At 36.3% G+C, this 23754-nt stretch overlaps 1 protein-coding gene across 7 annotated transcripts in view; it reads left to right on the top strand.

The window, feature by feature from the left end:
• CEP170 (centrosomal protein 170) overlaps positions 1-23754 on the top strand; it is a 94706-nt gene that overhangs the window by 59557 nt on the left and 11395 nt on the right. For 4 of the 7 annotated variants that reach the window (XM_040598207.1, XM_040598203.1, XM_040598202.1 and 1 more), the window contains 4 exons: positions 3878-4004; positions 9458-11284; positions 17332-17566; positions 22331-22508. In XM_040598207.1, coding sequence (XP_040454141.1) covers positions 3878-4004; positions 9458-11284; positions 17332-17566; positions 22331-22508 — 2367 coding nt within the window. The remainder of the gene's footprint in view (positions 1-3877; positions 4005-9457; positions 11285-17331; positions 17567-22330; positions 22509-23754) is intronic. The other 3 variants (XM_040598206.1, XM_040598205.1, XM_040598204.1) reach the window with 3 other exon arrangements.

The following is a 23754-nucleotide window of genomic DNA, read 5'->3' as shown; positions in this document are numbered from 1 at the left end:
TGAATGTCTGACACAGTTGGATTGAGCCTGCATGCACTGGTTCTTGCCTTTTCAATAAGTAGAGATAGGCAGTAAAAATACTAAATCCATCTATTAAAAATATTTAAATGTTTTTATTTTCTATATTATAAGCTGCCACTTGCCAACCAAGGTAAGTGTGATTTAAGAACAAAATTTAAATAAGATCGAGAACAAAGAGAATATTATTGTTGTTGTTGTCATTGTTATTTATTCTTACTGTGTGAACTTGATTAATAAAATTAGTGCAGATATTTGGGCTATGATTTATCCATCCAGCTTCCATTTAATTTTCAGTGGCCAGTTATCTATGCTAACCACAGTTCTTAAGTAATGTGCAGTGGCCAGTTGTCTGTGCTAATCACAGTTCTTAAATAATGTACATGGTTTATCAACATTGTCTTTGATGTGCATCTTAAGGACATACTGGTTTTTGTTCGGTTTGTGGGTTTTTTTTTAATTCTTTGTTAAGACTGCAGCACAGTTAGAAACCTGGTTCTGCCCCTACAGGGAAGGTTATCAGTACCATTCCCTACAATGTTCCTTTTCCTGTTTTGAATGCCCATTTCATGTCTTTCCCAATGAAGATAAAACAAATAATGCTGCTGATGTTGTGAATACTGAATAACTTCAATCATTTAATATTTGCTATATTGCTTCTTTAGAAGTGGAGAACTGCTGTGTGTATTTAGAGGCTGTATTTCCTTTTGTTTGTCTTCTCTAATTACACTAATTTCCTGTCCTAGAGAGCAAACCATTCTGTCTGAAGCTTGTTAGTTACTTTTTGTTTGAACTTACATGTTATGCTGAAAAGTAGGGTGATTGTGTCACCAATGTCATATGGCTGTGAAAAAGCAAATATGACCCTTAGATACAGTGGAAAATGCATTGGCAGAAAAGGGCAGTGTTGTCGCCATGATAGTGTTGGTGAAACTTCCTTTGAGATACTGGCATTAGAATCATTTCCATTCTTGGTTAAGAAGGGAGAATATGAGACTAGAGAAGGTACAAGGAGGTCTGCTCAGATTACTGAGGGGATGGAGATTTGCTTTACAAGAACAGATTGATAGAATCCATTTAGCCTAACAAAGTAGTAGCTGAGATGGGTGGAATTGCTGGGTTTTGCTGTACAAGTAGGGTAATGCAACGGAAGGAAAAAGAACTATCTTGGATAGATGTCAGTGTTGTTCCAGGACCGAATGTGAAGGCATTGACTGCAAATAAAGTGAGTATGGACATTGAAAAAATATCATCACCCCTGGAGGAATATGGTTCTGAAGCAGGTAGAGTGGGGAAGGACTGAAAGATCTGCCTTCAAGAGGTACTTCAATTTATGAAAGGATAGCATAATGTGATTCTTACAACATGAGATGACTGCAGTATGTGTCTGAAAAGACTTTTTTTTTTTTTTTTCAATCCAGCTTGTTGAAATTTCTTTTTTAAAAAACTATTATTCTGCTCTGAAATGTCAAGTATTGGAGATGCTTCCAGCTGTTGTGTGCGTGTGCTGTGGGTTTTTTTCAGAGGTAGAGCTTGAAGCCCTCAGTCTGAATAATAAGTCTACGTATATCCATTGGTACATTTTCTGAAGATCTGTTGCTCCAGTTGAGTTTGTATATGCAATAAGCATAAGGAAAAGCAGATTTAACATGATGTTAAAAGGCTGGTATCTCCTATGTAAACCCGGGTTTTCTGAAAGGCTCTGAAATTCCTTTTGGTATTCAAGAGATTTGGAGGATTGCTTACTTGAGGGCCTGTAAGGTGCAAATTGATGTGGTTTTGTAGGAAGAACATTAAGATAACTGGATGTGACTTTTTAATGTGTGTTTTATAAACCTTTCACCTTTTGGATGTGATGAAACTACTATTAAACTGCTTTTCATAGCTTTGTTGTTTGTGCTTGTACGTATAGAGAGCTGTCAAAATGCACATTGCTGTAGTACAGTTAATCTGCAAAGTCTTAATATATTTATTGTAAAATGGAATTCAGATTTCTGATTCATGTCATGCCTGTATCTCTGAAGTTGTTTAAGTGGTACACAAGGAACTAGTTGGAGTTTTCTGTAGCAAAGATAATTGGGACTTCTATCAGATTTGGGTTTGGCTGTAATTAATTATTTTGTTAAAGATGGACGTTCACAAGTATGGACAGAAAGTAGAGAAAAGGAAGTATGGAGATATGAAAGAAAAATGAGGCTTCAGCAGTAGTTCTCAATGCATAAATGCTGCACATTTTTGCATGGGTTTTTTGTAATATTCTTTCTGGCACCCTTTTCCTTGCATTGTGTTCAGAAATGCCCATAAATAACAGAAACAATGAATTCCCTTCCTTTGCTGTTACTAGACTTTAATTTTATAACATTTTGATTCTAAGAAATGAATTCACAACGTGGAAATCTGTGTAACAGTTCAAACAAATTAGTTGGTGTGTCTCTGGCTTACTGCATTAATATTCTGAAAGATTTCTGATGTTGGACTTGCTTGCATTAATTAGGGTTATTCATTTAATCAGGAGAAATTAAATATCATAAATCCAAGTCTTCTCAAATGTTGGAAAGAAGTCGTACATCAGATGACATTGTTCACCATACCGTTTCTGCCAAAAATTTTTGTAAAAGTTATAGTTGGTTCCTGGTCAAAGCCTAGAATCCCAGAGTGGCCAGGGCATTAGGCAGAAAGCAGTGTTTTGATTAGAAGTGCCAATATTTGAACAGGCGGCAGAGCTTCAGCTTCAGTTTGAAACAGGTCCTACAGATTTCCTTATTAAGCAAGTTCCTGGTATCTCCGTGTCCTTCCCATCTCTTGTTGCTCTTGAATTGTCTTTTCTTGTTTGACTGGCCTATGGTTTTGTAATTCCTTTAGACCTGTGAATAATGACATCTGTCATTTGCAGTCCTTTGTCTTCTGAGTCCAATAAATTAGACTACGTAAACTTTGTAAAGCCTTTGATAGTGTACAGCCCGTGTGTGTGCGTGCATGTGCACATATATATGTATCAACATTTGCCTGATGCCTTTTTTTTGGAGATGTGAGCAAGAAAGACTTTAATATATTGCGAAAAAAAGTAATATTACATTATATTTAGGAATCAGTTTTTGGAAAAAAAAAAAGATCTTTTAGATACTATAACAGCAGAACATAAGATGTTTTACTTTTATATTTGGGGTTTTTTACATGTTAAAAATTTTCAAGCTTTCAAAAGGCTTATCGTCAAGAAAGTAAATTTCCTTTCTAGGTCACCTGCAAAAAAAAGGTCAGACACTGATTATATTGACTTCGCTGTTAGTCAGTAGGATGGTTTAAAACTAATCTTTGCTCCTTTTATTTTAGGCCAGACAAATACTCTGATCTTCCTTTCCTTTCCATCATAGCTTATCTTACTCTTTCAGTCCTTAAGATAGTCTTTCTGTAATGAAGGAAATAAAATCTTTCATCTGACAAGAGGGTCTTTTAAACTGGTAAAATTCCACTTTCGTGTCTTCCTGAAGCATGTTTTTAATTTTTGAACACACACTCCCTCTACACCATGTGTTTTTTTCCTGCTCTTCGGAGCTGAGGACTAAAATAACCCAGTTTCAAAACTAGCATATGTTCTAATATGTTTTATATAGGTTCTGATGCTTACAAGTTCACCGCACTAGAAAACGTTCTTTATTCTGTACCAACTCTGCAGCTATATAGGTTTTTTTTGTTCGCTTGTTTGTTTGCTATTCCAGAGCTGGTAACTTTATTGAGGTGAACTTTCTCAACTTCCTCCAGGAAAATACTGTCTGACATACATATTCAGGAAAAAACTACAAAGAGGATATGCTATTTATCAAACAATTGTAATTTTTCTTCTTCTTCCTTTCTTCCTTAGGAAGGTTCTACTGCCCCTGGAAGTAAACGTTGGGTATCACAGTGGGCCAGTTTGGCTGCTAATCACACACGTCATGACCAAGATGACATCAGATTGGAGTCATCCGTGCCTGCTCCATTAGAAAACGGTATTAAAAGCTGGTCTTGTCATAATTTCTGCTGAAGAAACTATGAAAAGAGTGATTATGTACCTACATAAGTAGCTTTCTTACTGTTAGTACCTCATCTTCATCTGAAATTTTTTTGTCTCATTGAGAAGAAACAGCATAAAAATAAGCTCAACAGTAGTGTTTGGCGTGGCAGAAGAATGCCAATGTTAAAGTGAATGTTACTAAAAGAAAAAATACAAAAACTGTTTAAAATTAAAGAAAGTTTCACTTGAATGCAGTTTGGGTTGGCCTGCATAGTAGGTTCCTTTCCTTACATCTTTCTCAGTGCTGGCCCCAAATTGGACTGTAATGGATTGGTTGTTAAATAGTCCAACCTGAGACTTCGTTATGCAGTTGTTATTCAGCTGAAGCATAGCATACTTCCTTATCTTGTAAACATAAGACTGTCCATGTTTCTTGAAAGCCATAGAAATCTTCTCCTGAGTAATGAACAACTTTACCTCCCTTTCTTTTGAGTGCCTGATGTTCAGGCTATGCCTGTCCTCAGTTAAACTATTCACATTTCTTCTTTGAAATGGTTTGTTCTTCAAGATCTACACTCTTGACTGTAAAGAAGTTGCTTACCGTACTTTACTTCTCTGCTGTTTTCTTCCTCTGTTTCACCTTAGAGATGATGATTTAACACAGAACTCTAGAGTAATTTTTATGCTGATACATGTGTATTGAGGTGGAGTGAATGTAGCTCTCAATTTCAAAATTGCCTGGTAGCTATGAAGGGATGTCATGTTAATGAATGCTTCCTGTTCTGAAGGTGATGTGCTGTTTAGTCATTAAGAAGTAACTCTTTGTCACTCTACTACTTCAGATATGTTTTTGTCCTGCAATTCCAGCATTTCCTCTTATTGCAGCTGACTTTGAATGTTTCAGCATCAAAAAAAAGTTTAAAAGGTTAGGGGAAAAAATGTGGTTTAGCGGTAGAAATGCTTTTCTGTGCACAGTACTTCTGAAGATGTACTGCCATCTACAGAACATGTCCAGTAACCTCTTGTTAGATGGTGGTGAGTAGAATAATATTTCTTTCTGTAGTTTTGAGTGTTTTTTATAGGGGGGTTTCTTGTTTGGGGGTTTTACTTCTTTTTTTTCCCCGTAGTTACATTCACAAGTGTAATGTGTGTTCTCTACTTTTTTGTTATAGCTGCTGGCTTTCTTCAGATTTTCAAGAATCCGTGTCTGTTACAATTTCAGAGCAAGCTACATCTTTGACCTATAAGTTAGTTTCTGAGAAGACTTCATTTTCAGCTGATTAAAACCAGGTCTTTCCTGCTTTCAGAGCAGAACCATGTGGTTTGTACCCTGCTTAGACTGCAAACCTGGTCCCAGCCCTCTGTTCAGCTTTCAAGCCTACTGCAGAAAAAAAAATGGCTATTACCAAGTTCTTTTGTTTTTTTTCCCTCACCACCTTCTTCGGTCTTCAGACCAGTGACAGAGATTTCTCTAAAGTGTTCATCTATTGCACATGACATATAAAAGAAAAACAAAAAAAGAGGGCAAAACCCACAGTAATTATGTTGTCCGTATTTTTCTGCCCAAATTTTAAGGTGCTTGCTAAGTTTAGATAACTCTCTTTGTTCCTGGCCTAAGTTAGATGAACTGAACCATTGTCTGAACTGCTCAATCTTGACTCCCATAGATGATAAATACATTTTTTTTTTCTTTCATATACCCTCTCTTTCTCCTACACCACCTTAACGTAGTTGTAAATAATATATGCATTTCCTAAGTGGATTTGCAATAGATTTACTTTACTACCCTCAGATTTCAGATAAAACTAATAAATTAATTCAGATACTTTCTATGTTCTTTATAGAGGTCTTACCTGTACAATTTATTCTTTACTGGATAAAAAGCCAGTTAGCTTCCTCACAAAAGAGTTAGCTTTTAATTCTGTGTATTATTCTGGCACAGTGAAAGGAAGAGAAAGAACGTGACTTTTAATTCTGAAGTTGAATAAATAATTTGACTACTTTAAAAAATAAAAAAGGTCAAACTGAAATATTGGGAATTTCTTCCAAAATGAAGCTGCTGTGATGTATGGAATAGTAACTGAATTTCTATTCAGGTTTATATTCAGCAGATGAAAGTATATGTAAGCATGTTTAATTGTTTCATCAGGTAGAGTTATTTTTCTGACATTTTGCTTTCTGAAATAAGTTTTCATGATCTTAAAATCATAGAAGGTGAGTCCCTTTATTGAAGCAAGCAATAAAATACATTCCACCTTCATAGTCCTATTTTCTTTTTTGGGAAAGTTTACAAAGAAACTTTTATTTTGATGTTACGTAATGCAAACTTCTGTATTAATGAACGGAAGAATTCTTACCAGTTAACTGCTGCTTCTACAGTAGCTTTTCCACACCTCATAGCAGTTGAATTTTGCACTGGATACTAAAATTCAAAGAAGATGGAAAGGGGAAAAAATAAATTATCTGGTATACCTTGTACATAGAATAACGGAAATCAAGAGCAAATTATGCATGACTTGGAAGGATCAGGTGTACATGTAGGACACATAAAAACATAGCTCTTGAGACTGATCCTTTGGGTGGTTAATGAGGGATGGTCTTTGGTTTTGGTATTGTTTTAAATTGTCACTTTCAGATGGGACACTAACTAGGATCTTTGGAGAGGTTAACACTTCTTTAACCATTATAAGAACTTCACAATTTAAGTGAAGCAACTACTGTGTAGCACATGCCAATACTGCAAGAATTCTAAAATACTTAAGGAGAAACCCAGAAAGCATTCAAGCAGCAAAGCTGTAATGTAAAATACAGTTTGATACATATGTCCAAAGACCAATTCACAAAATCTGTCTTGTTGGGTTAGATGCCTGCATTTTCTTTAGAATTCTTAGTAGTTAAACTTTACATAACATGTATAGCCAAAGACAGTGCTGAACAACTCCACACCTTTTTTTCTACTAAAGACTGCTTGAAATTTACCAAGGAGCAAGTTACATGCCTAAATGTGTATAAAAAATTTGATCTGGTAGGTGTGTTTGAGAGAAGTCAAATCTTCACAGATAGCAATCATATTGATTTTCATTGAACCTCCCATTTTTTTTATAATTTCCAAGCAAAATAGTCCACGAATTAGAAAAATTTGCTCAGGTTTCAGAGATACCTCCTGCTTCTCAATGAGTGTCTTAACACAGATTATACAAAAAAAAGGTGTGAGTCATTTTGCATTCTTTATCAAAGGTGTGACACTGTGCAAAGGGAAAAGAAAGACTGTGAGGAGCTCAGAAAGCAACAGGTATGTACAGTTGTACAAATGTACAATTGTGTACATACAGCGTGGTTGTAGATGTTCATTTAAGTGCTTAGAGAATTCTTACAGAGAGGGAGGCGGTACTCCAGTTTATATTCCTGGAACAGCTGATGCTGGTGGAAAGCCTTGATAGTAAGATCCCAACAGGGTATGCAGAGCAGTTGTTTATAGACCTCCTGTGGTGAAAAGTGAATTGAGAGATGTGCATGTTAGTGTGTCACATTGTATTGCAACAACTGGGAAATGAACTTGCAAAAAGAATTATTTTTCTGTCCAAATATACAAAGTTAGAACAACTCAGGAGAGCAATGTGTATTATCTCTGAGTAATAAAGGTTTGTTTCTGACAGCAGAACTGCTACGTTTGTTAAACGGGCAAGGAGGGAACAGTCATCACTGGAAAAATAAAGTTTGATTTCTAAAATGGGGGTATTCAGCATCAATTATTCCTGGCAACAGTTCATGGCACCGCTGTATTTTGCTGCTCAAAGAACATTCTGTATCCACTAAGAATTCAATGACAGTGCTCTAGCAGTATTACTGCATTCTTTCGATGCTTTTTATATGTTTTCTATGTATCTCTATACTACAGTGCCTTGTTTGGGTTAAAAACATTCTTTATGCTCTCTGAGCCATAGTATGTTCTTTCTTCATGAGTAGGGCTTTTCGATACTGCTGAACGTATCTCCCAACACTGCAACCGCTTCTTTGGGGGGAGGCTCACAGGGGGTGGCTGTACCCCCTTGGTGAGACAAGAGCTTGAGCTGTGGGACAGGCAGGTAGGGAGGAAGGAGGGAGATGGTACTCCATCCAGTAGCTTTGAGATCTGGTGCTGAATGTATTTGGGAATGTAAGACTTGCTTTCCAGCTTTCCACTCCTTGCTGTAATAGTATACTGATATCACAGTGATTTGCTATGTAGCTATTTTAACGTACTCTGAGAACTTAAAAACTTTACGTTCGCATATACGGTCCCAGTATACACAGCTGGCTAAAAGAGTTTGATTTCAGGGAGAGCATATCTTTGAAGCTCAAATTCTGCTATCTATGAAAACTTTTTTTTTTATATGAGAGCAATCCTAGCCCATGTTATGAAATATATATACTGAAATTACAATGAAGCAGGAAAAAATACCGTAGACCCTCTGAAGAACAACACAAATGTTCATGAAGTGTTCCCTTCCCCAGTATACAGTCACAGAGTGTCAGCAAGGTGGTAGCCCAAGATGCCACACAAACAGGTGATTGTTCAGTCACCATGTTGGGAAGAAATTCTGCCTGTCCGTAGCAGAGCAGGAGGAAAGGATGTTGATTGTTCTGTCTTTGCACTCTTACCTGCCTTCTGAAATGACTCCTTCCCTTTCCCTGCAGTACGCTGATTTGGAAGGTGACTTTCTGTCATGGTGATGTCTCTGTGATAAACCAGAAATGGCTCATTGCAGTAATTCCATTGCAACATTTGAGACATTGCTTTCATAGACACTTGCTCATCAGCACTTGTGATTGCATAGAGTGAACTAGTCTTTTGTATGACACTCAACATTCTACTTCTGGTAACACAGAAGTACTTTTTTGATATATGTGATCTGTTTAATCAGGCAATACCCATTCTAAATTATGTTAGCATTTGGGTTTGTTGGGGTTTTATTACAAAATGTATTGCAACAGTGTGCAATGAAATAGTACAGCTAGTTATGTACAACTTACTTATTATAGTTTAGAGGTAGTTAATGTAATTCACTGTTTCCAGTCTGTAATAAGTGGACTGTTTCCACTCTTTCCTGTAAAGAGGAAATGATGCCTAATGAGAATAGGACAAGAAGTAATGGGCTAAATTGGAGAAAGTCCAGCTCATGTTAAAGAATAAGAAAATTATTTTAAGAGTTGTCTACCCAAACAGCTTATAGGATAGTCAAATCTCCATCAATCGAGATTTTTAGGAACTCGTTACATGGTTTTAGACATACATTTGTCTAAGTATAATTGATCCTGCCATAGAACAGAGGGATGGACTAGTTACTTTTTTTTCAGTTCTGTTTTATGTTGTTATATTAGTCTTATGCAGTCTTAAGAACTTAATGATTCTATTTACCTTGCTATTGAATGACTTCTCAAATCCGTTTTTCTCCTTTTCATTTTTAGACGTGGACATCAGTGAGTCTGCTATTTCCATTAGAAGCACTGGTTCGGCTGCTTCTATGACCAGCCAAGGTGAGCGAAAGAGGAGGACACTTCCACAGCTTCCCAAAGAGGAGAAAGTGAATGAAAGCTCAAAAGCAAAAACTGCATCTCATCAGAGATCAGAAATTGGTGAAAAGCAAGACACGGAACTTCAGGAGAAAGAAACGCCACCTCGTGCTTCGGACACTGACAGCAGAAGTACAGCTAAGTCAAGCAGAACAGTGAATGGTCTTTCGCCCAAAGCTACTGTAGACAAAGTTTTCTCTTTCCCCAGCTCTTCCAGTAAAGAGAGGGTTGAAACTGGCAGAGAAACTTCAGTGGTGAAACAAGCTTTAGCAAAAATTCAACAACAAGAAAGAAAGGAGCAAGGGCACTGGACACCCTCCAAATTCTCCTCTACAAAATCTGCTGCAAACCAGGCTGAGAAAGGGAGGGAGGACATTGCTGTGTCACCCAAAATGTTGGATAATCAAGACAAAGCTCCTGGACATGTTACAGATAAAGCAGAAATGAAGTTGGCGCACAGTGAGGGAAAAAGAAGAAAAAATGAGGAAACTATTAAAGGACAAAGTCCTAAAGTATCTGGGGGAGAAAAAAAGGAATCTTCAAAACCATTGGTGAGGCAAGGTAGCTTTACTATAGATAAGCCTAGCACAAATATACCTATAGAACTTATTCCTCACATTAATAAACAAAGTGGATCTGCTGCCCCTTTGGTGTCTGCGAACAGGATACGTGACAGAAGTGACTCAATGGACACTGATTCCAGTCTAGATACAACACTCATTTTAAAAGACACAGAAGCTGTAATGGCTTTCCTTGAAGCTAAATTGCGTGAAGAAAATAAAACTGATGAAGGTCCTGAGACTCCTAGCTATAACAGAGATAATTCCATATCACCAGAATCAGATGTAGATACAGCCAGCACAATCAGTCTCGTTACTGGTGACAGTGAAAGAAAATCCACGCAGAAGCGGAAAAGCTTTACAACCTTATATAAAGATAGATGTTCCTCTGGTTCCCCTTCAAAGGATGTTCTAAAATCTTCTGCAACAAGTGCCAGAGAAAAAATGGAAAAGAAGACTAAAAGTCGATCTTCAGATGGTGGGTCTAGAGCTGATGCTCGCAAAACTGTGCAGTCCAGTGGAAGAATGAGACAACCATCAGTAGATTTGACGGATGATGACCAAACATCCAGTGTACCTCATTCTGCCATTTCTGATATCTTATCATCTGACCAGGAAACCTACTCTGGTAAATCACATGGAAGAGTTCCTTTTGCCTCAGCAGATGAACTTTTACATTCCAAGATGGAAGGCAAGTCAGCTAAATCAAAAACCTCTCCTGTTGCACTTGGGCAATCTAGTAAATCTACCACTCTTCCAAGACCTCGGCCTACAAGAACTTCTCTCTTGCGCAGAGCACGGCTTGGTGAAGCCTCAGATAGTGAGCTTGCTGATGCCGATAAGGCTTCAGTGGCTTCGGAAGTGTCCACTACAAGTTCTACGTCAAAACCTCCATCAGGGAGGAGAAGTATTTCCAGAATAGACTTACTTGCTCAACCTCGCAGAACTCGACTTGGCTCCTTATCAGCACGTAGTGATTCTGAAGCAACAATAACTAGAAGCACTGCCCCATCTCGTACCCCAGAAGCTATTATCAGAAGTGGTGCAAGATTAACATCAGCAGGAGATAGTAAAGTTTCTGCTAGAACTCGAGCCAATAGCATTTCTCGACTTTCAGATTCAAAATCCAAATCTTTGGCTTCAGCTCACAATTCTCCCTCAGGTATGTGATGTTATTTGAACTAATTTTATACAGTACTAGATGTTTTTAATATGAGGATTTTTTTTTTTTTTAAGTACCTGCTCTTATGAAGCATTTCTTGAGTTTTAGTTGATGCAGTCTTTCCTTTAGGAGTAAGAGGCTTCCTTGGCGCAGGGCTTGTGGATGTTTCTCACTTGAAATCATATAGACAAGAAATTGTAATGCATTAACACTGGATATTTTTTTTAATTTAAAACCAATAACAGAGAATTGCATTGAAGCATTCAGATGTGACAGCACTGATTTGCATTAGTACAGAAACAGAGCAGAGATCTCTTTGCTCAAGTCATAGTGGAAGTCCAGAAGGTCAGCAGCACTTTTTACTACATAGAAGATACGATATTGATTTGTAAGGTAGGCTTAAATATGCTGAACAGCAGGTGTGCCCCAAGGAATACCCTGAGCCCTCTGTAGGGTAATTATAATTTAAGATTAGCTTCCAGAACTACAAAAATGAGATTTGGTAAGAATAATAACAATGAAGTAAAAAATGGAAAAATTAAACACAAACTACCTAATTAAATATCATAAAGTTAAGTAATTTGTATTAAAATGTTTGCCTTGCAGTGGAATGGTTTCTATTCTCTGTGCTAAATCATGACAATTTATGATTTCTTCATGATTTCCAAATCATGTTGATCATCTTTTGTGTGGTAGTTCCTTCATATACTATTTTCCTATGTATGGAGGGAAAAATCCATACAATTGATTAATTTTAACCTAATCTGTTAGAAGTGTAACATAACACAACACTTTTAAATGCAAGCAGTGAAAAAGGCTGATAGTTTTTTCCAGCAGCAATAGTAAATCAACCAGAATTACAATGTGGTAATTCTAAATAAGTGAACTTTCGTGTAGACTGAATATTTAAAATTGATGTCTGTGTTGCTTTTTGAACTGTCGTGTTACCAGCTTGACCTTATTTGAAGCCAATCCACAATCTAAAAAAAAAAAATAAAAAAAAATAATAGAATAGCATCCAGTACTGTATGTTGTACTAAGATTATATATTCTCCTGTACTGTCTCCCATTCAGAGTTGATATAGACATCTGTGATACTTAAATCTCTCACAGTCCAGTCCTACTGCTCTTCTGTTGCTTCTATATCATAAGTATACCTTCTTAGGATTCTTAGCATTCTTAGATTCTTTCCCAGACAGGTATCTTTTGGCTGTGTCATATATTTAGCTGAATAGAAATTTCTGAGGGATACAAATGAGGTGTTCACTGAACTATAAACTTGAGTATGTTTGATAGTATGACAGGTGTCTCCAAAGATACAAATAAAAGGTAAAACTTCAAATAAAAAAATCAGTCTTGCCTTGTAAAATATCATTGGAAAAGTAGCATGTCTTCAATTTTAATCAAAGTTTTAAACTGATGTGTGCAGCCTGAAAGGTGGCAACATTGGGTCAAGGAAGAGTATCAATTAAGACTGCTTCTATATTTTTACTTTAATAATTAACATTAGTTCACATCATGATATTGCTGGTTTCTGAAAAGGTAAACCCCAGGTTATTTGTCACTTCATTACTTTTTGTGTTTTGCACAAAACTATATATGCATTTTGAGCTTTGTGTCCATGTGAACTATTGCATGTTTCCTAAACTTGCCCCATGTTGCTGCACTGAAGTGGTTTGTTGCTTCTGTGCAGGGGTGCTGGATATCTTTCTCTTCTCAAGTCAACTAGTCTGTCACGGTCATCTCTGTTTAATGGTCGTTTCATTTACCTGCATTATACAGTCAGAGTTTACTGTAGCTTGTATAAAATACCCTGTTTTCAAGAAAGAAAAAATGCCATCCTCTCATAAGCTAATCTAACATAATAAGCTAGGGATTTTAAAAAAGACCATTGTTAGAAAAATCTACATTAGAAATTGCTTCTGTCATAAAAAAAGCTTTTATCAGTGTATGTATCAAAACCAGGGAGAAGCCTGTATCGATGTAAAGGCAAAAATCTGAAAGCAATTAATAAAACAGGTATTTTCAAAACAAAATCATAGCTTAATAATATTATCAACCAAGTCTTGTTACTATGTAAGTAAAGAAAATTATTACTACTATTTAGGATTTGGAATTCCAGATTTTGTCTGTATCAGTAAGCTTATTGCATTTTTTTTTTTACTGGAATACGTAGAGTATACTTCAGGTAAATCTAAATTGCTTTAAAAATTGTATAATCTTCTAGTGTATATATAAAAGTGTGTGCATATATAAATCTGTCTATATCTCCTATTATATATAGGCCACTACTCAGTACATTGCCATTTTTCCATTAGCATTTTATGAAATCATGCTAATAACTACCCAACATATCAAGTTATTAATGATATTATTTATTATTTTATCCTTAAAGGTATTTAAAACATCTTTGAATAGAAATGTGTTACTCCTGTGCAGTGTATAAAAATGGAACGTAGCAGAAGCTTTCAGATCCAAAGCATATAATTTCTGAATTTAATTTTGTTTCTAGAAAAGTCAACAATTCACTTGTAGCGCTTGTGAAATTACTAATGAAGTGCCTGACAAAAGTGCCTCAACTCTTTGAATGTGTTTTACTTCAGGCACGTTTAATGAAGGCTTAACAGCCATACATTTTCTTCCGTCCCTGGACTAGAATGACTGGAAAATTAATGACCATTACCAATACAGAGTTTGGTTTGGGGTTTTGTTTTTTTTTCTTTTACCAGAAGACTGGCTGCTATTGAAGTGTTGAAAATGTTCCATGGGTCTTCTCATCAAGGTTTAGTTAACCTTACCGCACTGTAGATCACTAAACATTGGCAGCAAAATCTTGTTTCTTAAATCCAGTCTACCAAAGAGAAAATTATCACCGCATTTCCCCGATCATTTTGGATGTTCACATATACATGCCTGTAAAAAGGGGGCAAAAAAAGATGTAGTGACTGTCTTTTTTTTATTGTCTTGTACTTCATGGGGATGAATTGCAACATAATAGCACTAAAATTTTCAGAATGATTAGCAAGTCCATAATTTCAAGATACTGTTAAATTTTGCTTACCTTTAAATGAAAGGGCAAGGAGATAAATGGAACATCTTGGATGAAAATTACCAACATTAAAGTAATTACTAGAGTGTTTCTGTGGTGGGAGGCTTGATAACTGGCAACACTGTGAAGCAGAATTAGTAATTTTGTAGTACAAGCAATGAAAGATTTAATCAAGGCATTGAATCATCAAAGAGTAAAGTGTCATCAATAAAAACAGAGGAGACTGGAGACCTTTTTTCACAATTGTGGAGGAAAATTGAAGATGATGTTACAGAAGGAGATAAGTATTTGGAAAATGAACAGGACCAGACCTACTGCAAAAGTGCTAAACTGCAACTGTAAAATTAAGCATTGAGTCAGAACAGAGAGACCTTGAACGATCCGTTGTATTCAGCAGCTCTGCCGGCTTGCTGACCTAGCTGTCATTGCAAATAACTAGCAAGACAGGGTGATCAAAGCTGTTGAGGTATCTCTGGAAAAAACCACCAAAACGCAGCAACCCTTATTAACTGCACTTTAGTATTGTCACACTACTGAGCACCAAATTTCAGGATCTCTGAAATGGGTGAACCTTGAGAAGGAAATGTATCAATGAGAGTAGATTTAATTTATAAGGCATATAATTAATGAAGTCTGTCCTCAGATCTTAAGTGATCTGAGATTATGTGACATAAAGTGAGATTATGGTGTCCAAATGATGACACTTACCAGTTTAAGGTGTTGTCAACCCATTACACTCGCAGAGTAGTCACCGATTTAGGTTTATCTGCTGATTATTTCAGCCAGTATTTTGGAGGATTTTCTAGTTACCGGTACTGATATTCACAGTCTTTGGTGGCAGAGATAATTAATTGCACAAAGCTTTCTGAAATCTACATAAACTACAATGACAATTTGCATAATTTATAAACAGTATTGAAAATGTGCAAATGTACAGCTAGCTTAATACGAAACATGCTTGGATATTACTTGTCATGAATCATACAACAGAGATTCTTACTGTTAATCCTACAATAACTTTTTCCTCATATTAATGAGAAACCCACTGATAATATAAACAATATATTAAGCCCTTAATATTTAATGGTCTTTAAAAATATAGAGGGGTTTTATGGTACTGTGTAGACAGTTATTATTGATGTCATTTCAGTTAGTATCTCTGAAATGTTTAAGCTTTTACAAAATCCAGTATTTTTGATTGAATGTATAATGTAAGAATCTTTTCCTAAAAAGTGTGAGTGGAAAAGAGGACCTAAGACTAATCTCATCAGTCTATTTTATTTCAACAAATGCTTCTAATCTGAATGTTTTAATACGAATTAACATGATAAAACACTATTTTGTACACAGAGAAATCCAAGCTTCTCCCAGACCCAGATCCTGATGTTGAAACTTACAGTGGTAGAGTACTAGAAATCAAATCTGTTTCTGATATTTCACTTCTCATTCAGTTTTTAGTTTTTAAATATATGATTACATATGCTCATTGTACAGTGCTGAGTTGCTGGACTAACTCATTTGAGAGATTTTAAGATAATTTTTTTATTTATTTTGATGCATATAATTTGAACTGGGACAAAGAATTTAAACAAAAATTGATGATAAAATGTGGGCCCAACTCATAAAGCTATTTGGACGTCAGTCACACATTGCTTGCATGCTGTTGGTGGGGAAATGTGCTTTTTCTGCTTATGTTCTACTTCCCTAAGATCAAAACAAGTTTGAAACCTCTAAAAAGAGAACAGTAAGTGACTGGAGAGACGTTTTGATTTGCTTCAATAAAGTTAGAACCTAAAAAAAAAATATTTGAAGCCCACATTTAAACCTGGAAAAAATTACACAAGCACATTTTTGTTTTCAGTGATTAAAAATGCATTATTGTGAGGGAAGGGATGTAAGCTTATACACCAATGTCATATTCTACATACTGTAATCTTTGAGAGCATTACACAAATCTTTTCTCAACTAAAAATTACTTTCATTATTTTTTACATTCATATTGATACTTCATTTGTAAATTTTTTTCAGTGTTTCAGGAGAAATCATTAATTAGTTCTTGCATTTTTTTTCTACTAAAAAAATTAAATACTTTACTTGAATGTATTATTTTAAATTACCAAGTGGTGATCACACACTTAAAATTTCTGCAGTAATTACAGAGCCTCATGAATGTCCATGAGTTTAGGGGACTAAATCCCCTGCACAAATTTAGCAGGTTTTCATAATGAGCATTCCTTCACACTTAGTGATTATCTCTTCCTGCTGGGAATGTTTCAGGAGAGCGTATCTGTAATGTATTTTCTAGAGTTTGGTTGTTCATAGGGGGATGAGAGCCTCCTACTTAGTTTCATTTCTCCTATACCTCAGGCTGTCTTCAGCAACATGGCTGTATATGCTTTACGTGCTACATGTGAGAATATATGAATATGTGCTTTTTGCTCTGAGGCTGCTGTTTTTGTAGATGTGCTGCTGATTTTTGTAACACAGTATTAATTTTAACGTATTTTTTCCCGAACTAAATACATAATGCATCATCTAGGATTTTTATGCTTTCCTTATGTAAGCATGCATTCCAGGCTTGGTGCCAGCTCCGTCCTTCCTTCACATCTCTTCTTTTTTTTTTTTTTTGTGTCACGTAAAACTTGAATGAAACTTGGGAAAAAAATCTGCAGAAAAAGTGCCGTCTGACTATATACTTAAATGTTAATGAATTGGGCCCTTGTTTTGTAATACAGTTTGCTTGAGCTCTCATACAATTACTGGCTTTTATGTCTTATTTCACTCATCATTATACAAAGAGCATCCGGTTTATGTTTTTATTAATATTTTTATTTAACACAAATTTTGTAGCTTTCTTTTTAAGATGTAGTAAATAAACCTTTTGTGAGGTATCTGGGGATTGATAATGAATAGCTGTGTATTTTTGTGATGTTACTGAAATGCTTGTTCTTATTAAAGATGCAATAATATTTCTTTTTTAATAATTAAACTAATTTAGTAAGTGCAAGATGGAGGCGCTTTCCTACAGATTATGCTTCCACCTCAGAAGATGAATTCGGATCAAACCGTAATTCCCCTAAACATACCCGTCTACGTACCTCTCCAGCCCTGAAAACCACGCGACTGCAGAGCACTGGGACAGCAGTTCAAAGTAGCAATACATTCAAGCACAGAATAAAGGAACAGGAGGATTACATTCGTGACTGGACTGCTCACCGAGAAGAAATAGCAAGGTTGGTGTTAAAGACAACCTCTAAAATAACAAAAATTTGTACCCAACCAGTTGCACGGTTACATATATAGAAGAAAGAGAGCTAATGGACTTTCAGTAGCACTCTACCGAGTGTTTTCATTCTCTGACTGAATGGGTAATTGAAGATTCTTCTTATGAGACTGGCCGACAGAACACTCAGGTTACCAGCACATCTCTTTCTGATGGAAAATGATAGTCGTTTCTGGCTTTTGAAAGCCAGATCCCAGAATATGAACTTTTGGTTCCATTAGTGAGACTTGCAGAGATACTCTCTGTGTAGCACTTTTAGTTGCTTTGTTTGCTGAGGCTGAAGTAGGTCTGGTTTTGTACTACCTGTACGTTCATACTGAGGTAAAGTTTCAGATCAATGCACAGGTGACAGAGCAAAAAGGATTTTGGCAATGTGAGAGACTGTGTTCTCTTGTTAATTTTTGGTTTACCTAGACATTTTTTCATGTTAGGTGTTTTCTGATTTAAATCATGTGTATCTATCAAAAAAATAATTTCTTTTGTTGTGAGCCCCTGAGATTAATACAGCAATTCCTCCATTATTGCCAACAGCACTCTGCTTCAAATGAACCAAGGAAAAGGTAGTCAGTTCTGCATTCTGGTAACCAGTTACTCCCATATCATTCAATACCCAAGCAGTGAAAACTTCAAATAGCTTGCACTAAATAAGTGAAACTATATAAGTTTATAAATGTTATTTAAAACGTAGATGCCAGTGTTCAGGTTCTGAACATTTTCACAGAACTTAAAGTTGGAAGCCTAAACAAGAAGAGTGTTTTCCTTGTGAAATCAATCTTAACACTGTGGTCTCAGAGATGCAAAGCATTGTGTTTTGCTTAGTGTGCATAATTATTTTTTTGTTTTCCTCTTTTTGATAATATTATTCCACATTTGTTTTTCTATGTGTGGTCTGTGCAAAGGGATAATGCTTTAAGAAATCTCATAGCATCTTGATAAATCATGACATAATTATTTCAAGAATAATAAATGTAAAGTTAGAGATGGGTATAGGGAGGAACGTGTGTGTCTATGTGAAAAAAAAATAAATTGATAGCCATATTATATTACTTCCTCCTTGTAAGAAGTTCTTGGTACATTTTGCTCATGTAGGAGAAACCAACACTGGAAGTAATTAACAATTCACTCTAAACTTATTTGATGTAGTTAGGTTTGCAGAATTTTTTCTTCCTTTGGGCTTCTTAGCATTTTCTTCATTTAGACACTGGTTTTATATTTGTTTTGAAGGCTAGATACTTACCCTGCCTTTTTCAGCTTCTTTATTTCCAGTGGTGAGAGGCCTAAGTGGGTATTGCCAAATCTGTCTGTAAAATTTCACACAAGCTGCATTAGATGAGCGTCTTTAAGACTAAGAAGGCTAGCACTCAGCAGCTGCGAAATGCCAGAGTGCTGTCATCTGTTGTCACTGCTTCTCGGACTGAATCCCCCTGCTCCAGTCACTAGTTGATCTTCCCTGTGCTTCCATATCTCGTTGTACTGATGCACAGTATTGCTCCCCTGGCTTCAAGTGTAACATCTGTCCTTAATAATTTGTGTCTCTGCTCCCTTTACCTTACCAGCCATAGTCACCCCTCTATCATTGTCTACCCTGTTGGGTTTTTTCCCAGCCCTTAGTCCATCCTCTATGATCAAGAGTCCCTTCAACTGTGATTAGAGCTGTTACAACAAGGATAGTTATATGTTCTCATTAAAATGGTTTGACTTTTTTTTTTTTTTTTTTTAATAACTGCTTAGATTAGGCAGCGGTAAAGGCAAGTTTTTCGTAAAATATTTGTGCAGCTGCAAGTAGTGTAGAGACCATATGGCAAACTTTTCATTGCATCCGTGTTACCATCATACTTTCAACGGGTCTTCCAAGACTGACCCAGTTTGCTCTTTTCACAGACTCTACAATTTACAGATGTTAATAAACTTGAAAATTGGAAAGAGAGGTTTAAAAAAAACTTTATGAAATAACTAAATTTAATTTAAAACCACTTTCCCTGGAGGGAGTGTACACCCTCAGAATAACAAGAGCTTCACATACATTTTATTGAAGGATTTTAAAGTATTACAAAATAAACTCACTCATTGCAGGAAGTGCAACATAGTAGAATAAGCATAAAAATCTCTTTCGTAATCCAGCGGTTCAGAGCTATTACAGATATCTTAGAAGTATTTCTTATTTTGCTGTGGTTTTTTTCCTAATGCTATGGGTATCCTTTCACTACAGGTAAATAAGAACTAGAGTTCCAGGCTGTTGAAAGAGATGGTCATGCTCTCCCCATCCCAAGCAGTGTTCTCACCTCTTCCCTTGCATTGGACGCTGCCTGTCCCTTACGTGACTGTGTAGCTGCAGGATTCTGCTCACTGAGTCAATGTAGTAGTGACATTTCCTGCAACAGGTTGAGGGGGTTAAGGAATTTGAGGTTTATTTTAGTTTTGCCTCCCTGAATTTATTTGCCTTGTGTGATTGCTAGTTTTGATGCAGGAAGCGGTAGAAATCAGCAAGGCAACCTACAGCTGCAATAGAGTAACTTGTGTGTACCTAAAGCCTATGTCTCTTGTCCTTGGTTATACAAAACATACTCCTTATACTTCAGCAATACTTTGTGTTTCTAAAAATTAATATAGAATGAGCTTAAAGTTTTATTTATGAAAAGTCAGGGCCAACTCCCAGCTGGTTTCTAATTTTCTTTTTCATAGTGCTTTTTGTTTAGTGCTCTATGTTGTTTCTATACAGAAACTCCTGTTAGTACTGACTGTAGCTTACTGTCATTGCTACATTGAAACTAATTCCAGATTTTATTCACTTGACTAGCATTTGACTGTGGTGATCGTCTGACAAATTGCTTGCCATCCATGTTAGAGCTGTTTATTATGATATTTTCAGGATTCATTTGAATTCGTTTTTCTGTAGACATTTGACATTTTATGTAAGTTTGATTGCTTCGTAAGAACTCATTTGAAGTGGCTGTGGCATGTTGAAGCGCTGCTGATTTTTATAAAGAGTTAAGTCTCAATTGATTGATGCAACTTTTGATTATGGTGTTTGATGACATTTGTCTTCTGGAGGGTTTACTGATAATTGAAATTTCTTGGGTTTCTTTTTCTTCACAAATATTCATAAAATACCAAAATTTGTCCCAGAAATTCAAACGGGATCATTAGCAGCTTCTCTGTTCAAGAAAAAATGCGATATGGTTGTGTGAGATAAAGGAAGTAGGTGCTCTGGTGCCTCTACTGCTTAGAATATTAGCTCAAACCTTGGAGTTTTAACGGTGTATCTGTATATAAAAGAACACAAAATATAAACTAAAATTGACCCCAAAGATGTAGTAATCAGGTTAATTAATGTAGTAATAGGTACTTGCCATATTTTAATTAAAATGAGCAGTTGACTTGGTTTCTGCTTTAGTATTCCAGTCTTTGTTAGCTTGAATTCAGGAGTACTGTCTTGAGTAGTCACAGCTAGTTGCTGCATGATTATTCTACAGCTGTATCCCAATTACACGTGTCCAAGCTGCACAAGCTTGCACATTGTTGCAGGTTGCTGATGGTTAGCCACAAAGTCTAGTGTTGGAATTTGACTGGAAATGTCTCCATTTGCCTTTCTAGTTTAAATTCTGCTCACTTGGTCTGAAATGATGTCTAGGTGAACAGCGTCCCTTTTTTCTGACTTAATGGCAAAGTGAATGAAGAGCAGAAAGAAGCTCACCTTTAACAAGCGCTGGCCAGCACGTCACTGTCAGATGGCTGTGCAGCTGCTTTCCACTTAAGTGGCAGGTGGTGCTGCTGACAGAGTCCTTGGTGGTGCAGAATTAGTGCTGTTGACTTCTCTGCCTTCAGTCCTCTCAGACAGAAGTATGAAAAGGGACCACTCGGTGGGTTGCTCTGAACTCTAGGTCTGCTGAACTGCTTGATCCAAGCTGGAGATTCAGGGTGCCATAGTTAGTCGTAGGGGCTTACAGCTTTTGCTTTTGGTTTGGTTTTGGTTTTTTTTTCCCTTCCTCCTTTTCGGGTGTCCTGGGGAGAAGTAGCACAAGCAGAGCTAGGCAAGGTTTCTCCCTATGCTGAGCAGAGTACAGAGCAGAGATATTTTTTGATGTGGCAGATCGGCAGAAAGAAAAAAGAAGCTTCAGCTGACAGTTCAGCTGCATTTGTGTAGTGCTGTCATATCCAGGTTTACAGGCACATTCTATTTTTCCAACTAGAAAGCTTGTCTTGATTAGATTTGAGGATTTAACATACTGGTCTAGAATTTCAGGCACAAAAGCAGCTTGATCTGAGCAAGCTGCAGGGCTGCTAGATAATACGAAGTCCTGAAAAAGTTCTTTGCAAGTCAGTAAACTGAGGTATAAAATAAATGGGTTCTGGACATTTCAGATCTACTGCATGTACACTCTGTGCAGTGTTTTCAGCATCTTTCCAGTGCATCCCATGTGTTGGATTTACTGCATGTTGCACCCATCTCTGCCTGGGATAGAAAGAAAACAGGATGCTCTGTCTTTTGAGATTGCCCACCTTCTTCCTCTAAAAAGAAAGGCATGTTATTAAAAACTCCAGTTAAAAATCTGCTTTTATGGTTCTACAAATAAACTTTCCATTTGGAAGGGTATACATATTTTCATAGTACAGTTACCAGGAACTAGAACTTAAAAGCTCAAAGGCTTCAGGTTGGGCTCTACTGCTCCAGCAGTTTTTGTAGGGGAGAACGTAACTCTCTCTTTATTACTAGGATCAGTCAAGATCTGGCTCTCATCACACGGGAGATCAACGATGTAGCAGGAGAGAGAGATTCAGTGACTTCATCAGGCACTGCCCCCAGTACCACAGTAAGCACTGCTGCCACCACCCCTGGCTCTGCCATAGACACTAGAGAAGAGGTAGGAGATCTTCATGGAGAAATGCATAAGGTTCTTCCTTTTCTTTATTTCTTTTGCTTTTAGCATTTTGCATAGCCTTTTTTAGTTATTTTCACTCAACCCGTGTGCATGATCTCTACATTGTTTTTTGATTTAAAGTTCCTTTACATTTCAACACAAATTATTCTATGAACACAGCTTGTCAAGAGAATGCATACTATCTGTCTGTCTCTTTTTTTCCACGAAACATAGGACAAGATAGTTATTTGTTTCTTGCTTGCCTGTAGCCTTAGATACAGTTGGATAGTATCTAAGTGCACTTAAAGGTACTAGTGTGTATGCACAGTATATATAAATGTATACATTTAACACTTTGCATAGCTATTAAAAACAAAAAAGTCCCTCTTTTCACAGGTGACATAAAAGTTTCATCTTCTGAACACTGAAATACTTAGGTACCGTCAGTTAACAATAACTTCAGATTTTCTTAACCACGTTGTCAAAAACTGCCTTGAAATAAGTTTGCCTTTTGCTTCTAATAATTCTTATTTTCTTTGACTCTCTCTGGTGTGCTGTTCTTTGAATATATTGACTAACTTGTTCTAGTAACCATCACAGGTCTAATGCTGGTAAACACATTAATCTGAATTTAAATCATCACTTTCTACCATATTAAAATTCACCCTAATACGTTGTAAATGTTTACTGCATTTTTTTCTTCATAGTATTTCTTTCAAAATGTGTTTATTCATTTTTGTGTGCATAAAGTTTGGTTAATACATTATCTTACTGTGTTTAGTATAATACTGTCTTTTTCTGTGGAAAAAAAGATATATACAGTGCTAAGAAATCTGTGAGTTGGGTACTCAGAAAAAATTATAACTGCTCTGACATAGATTTTGGGTTTAATTCTCATGGACTTCGGGCTGAACTTTAAGGAAGTGCTCATTTTCTCAGATCCAGTTAGGTCACTCTTTATATTTCTAAATAATTATTTTCTTCTTTAAAAAGAAATATTGCACAGCATGTACATACTGCAGGTGGCAGTATCTCCTTTACATATAGGTGTTTCTGTAACACTATGATTAATCTGGAAAAAAAACTAAATTTGATAGTACTGTACTTAATTCCACAGATATATTCCATTAATCAAAGGAATAAATTACTCAGTACCAGTTTATAGGTAACTATTATGTTAGCTGCCTATAAGCAAAATTTCCGTGGGGTGTTCTAATTTTGCTACGTATGTCTGGTATTTGGAAAAAAATATATTCCTTTTTACAAGGTAATCTTACAT

Source organism: Falco naumanni, chromosome 6 (genome assembly GCF_017639655.2).
Source record: "Falco naumanni isolate bFalNau1 chromosome 6, bFalNau1.pat, whole genome shotgun sequence".
Taxonomy (NCBI): Eukaryota; Metazoa; Chordata; class Aves; order Falconiformes; family Falconidae; genus Falco; species Falco naumanni.
Note: the sequence above shows the minus strand (reverse complement) of the source record. Positions and strands in the feature narration are given on the sequence as shown.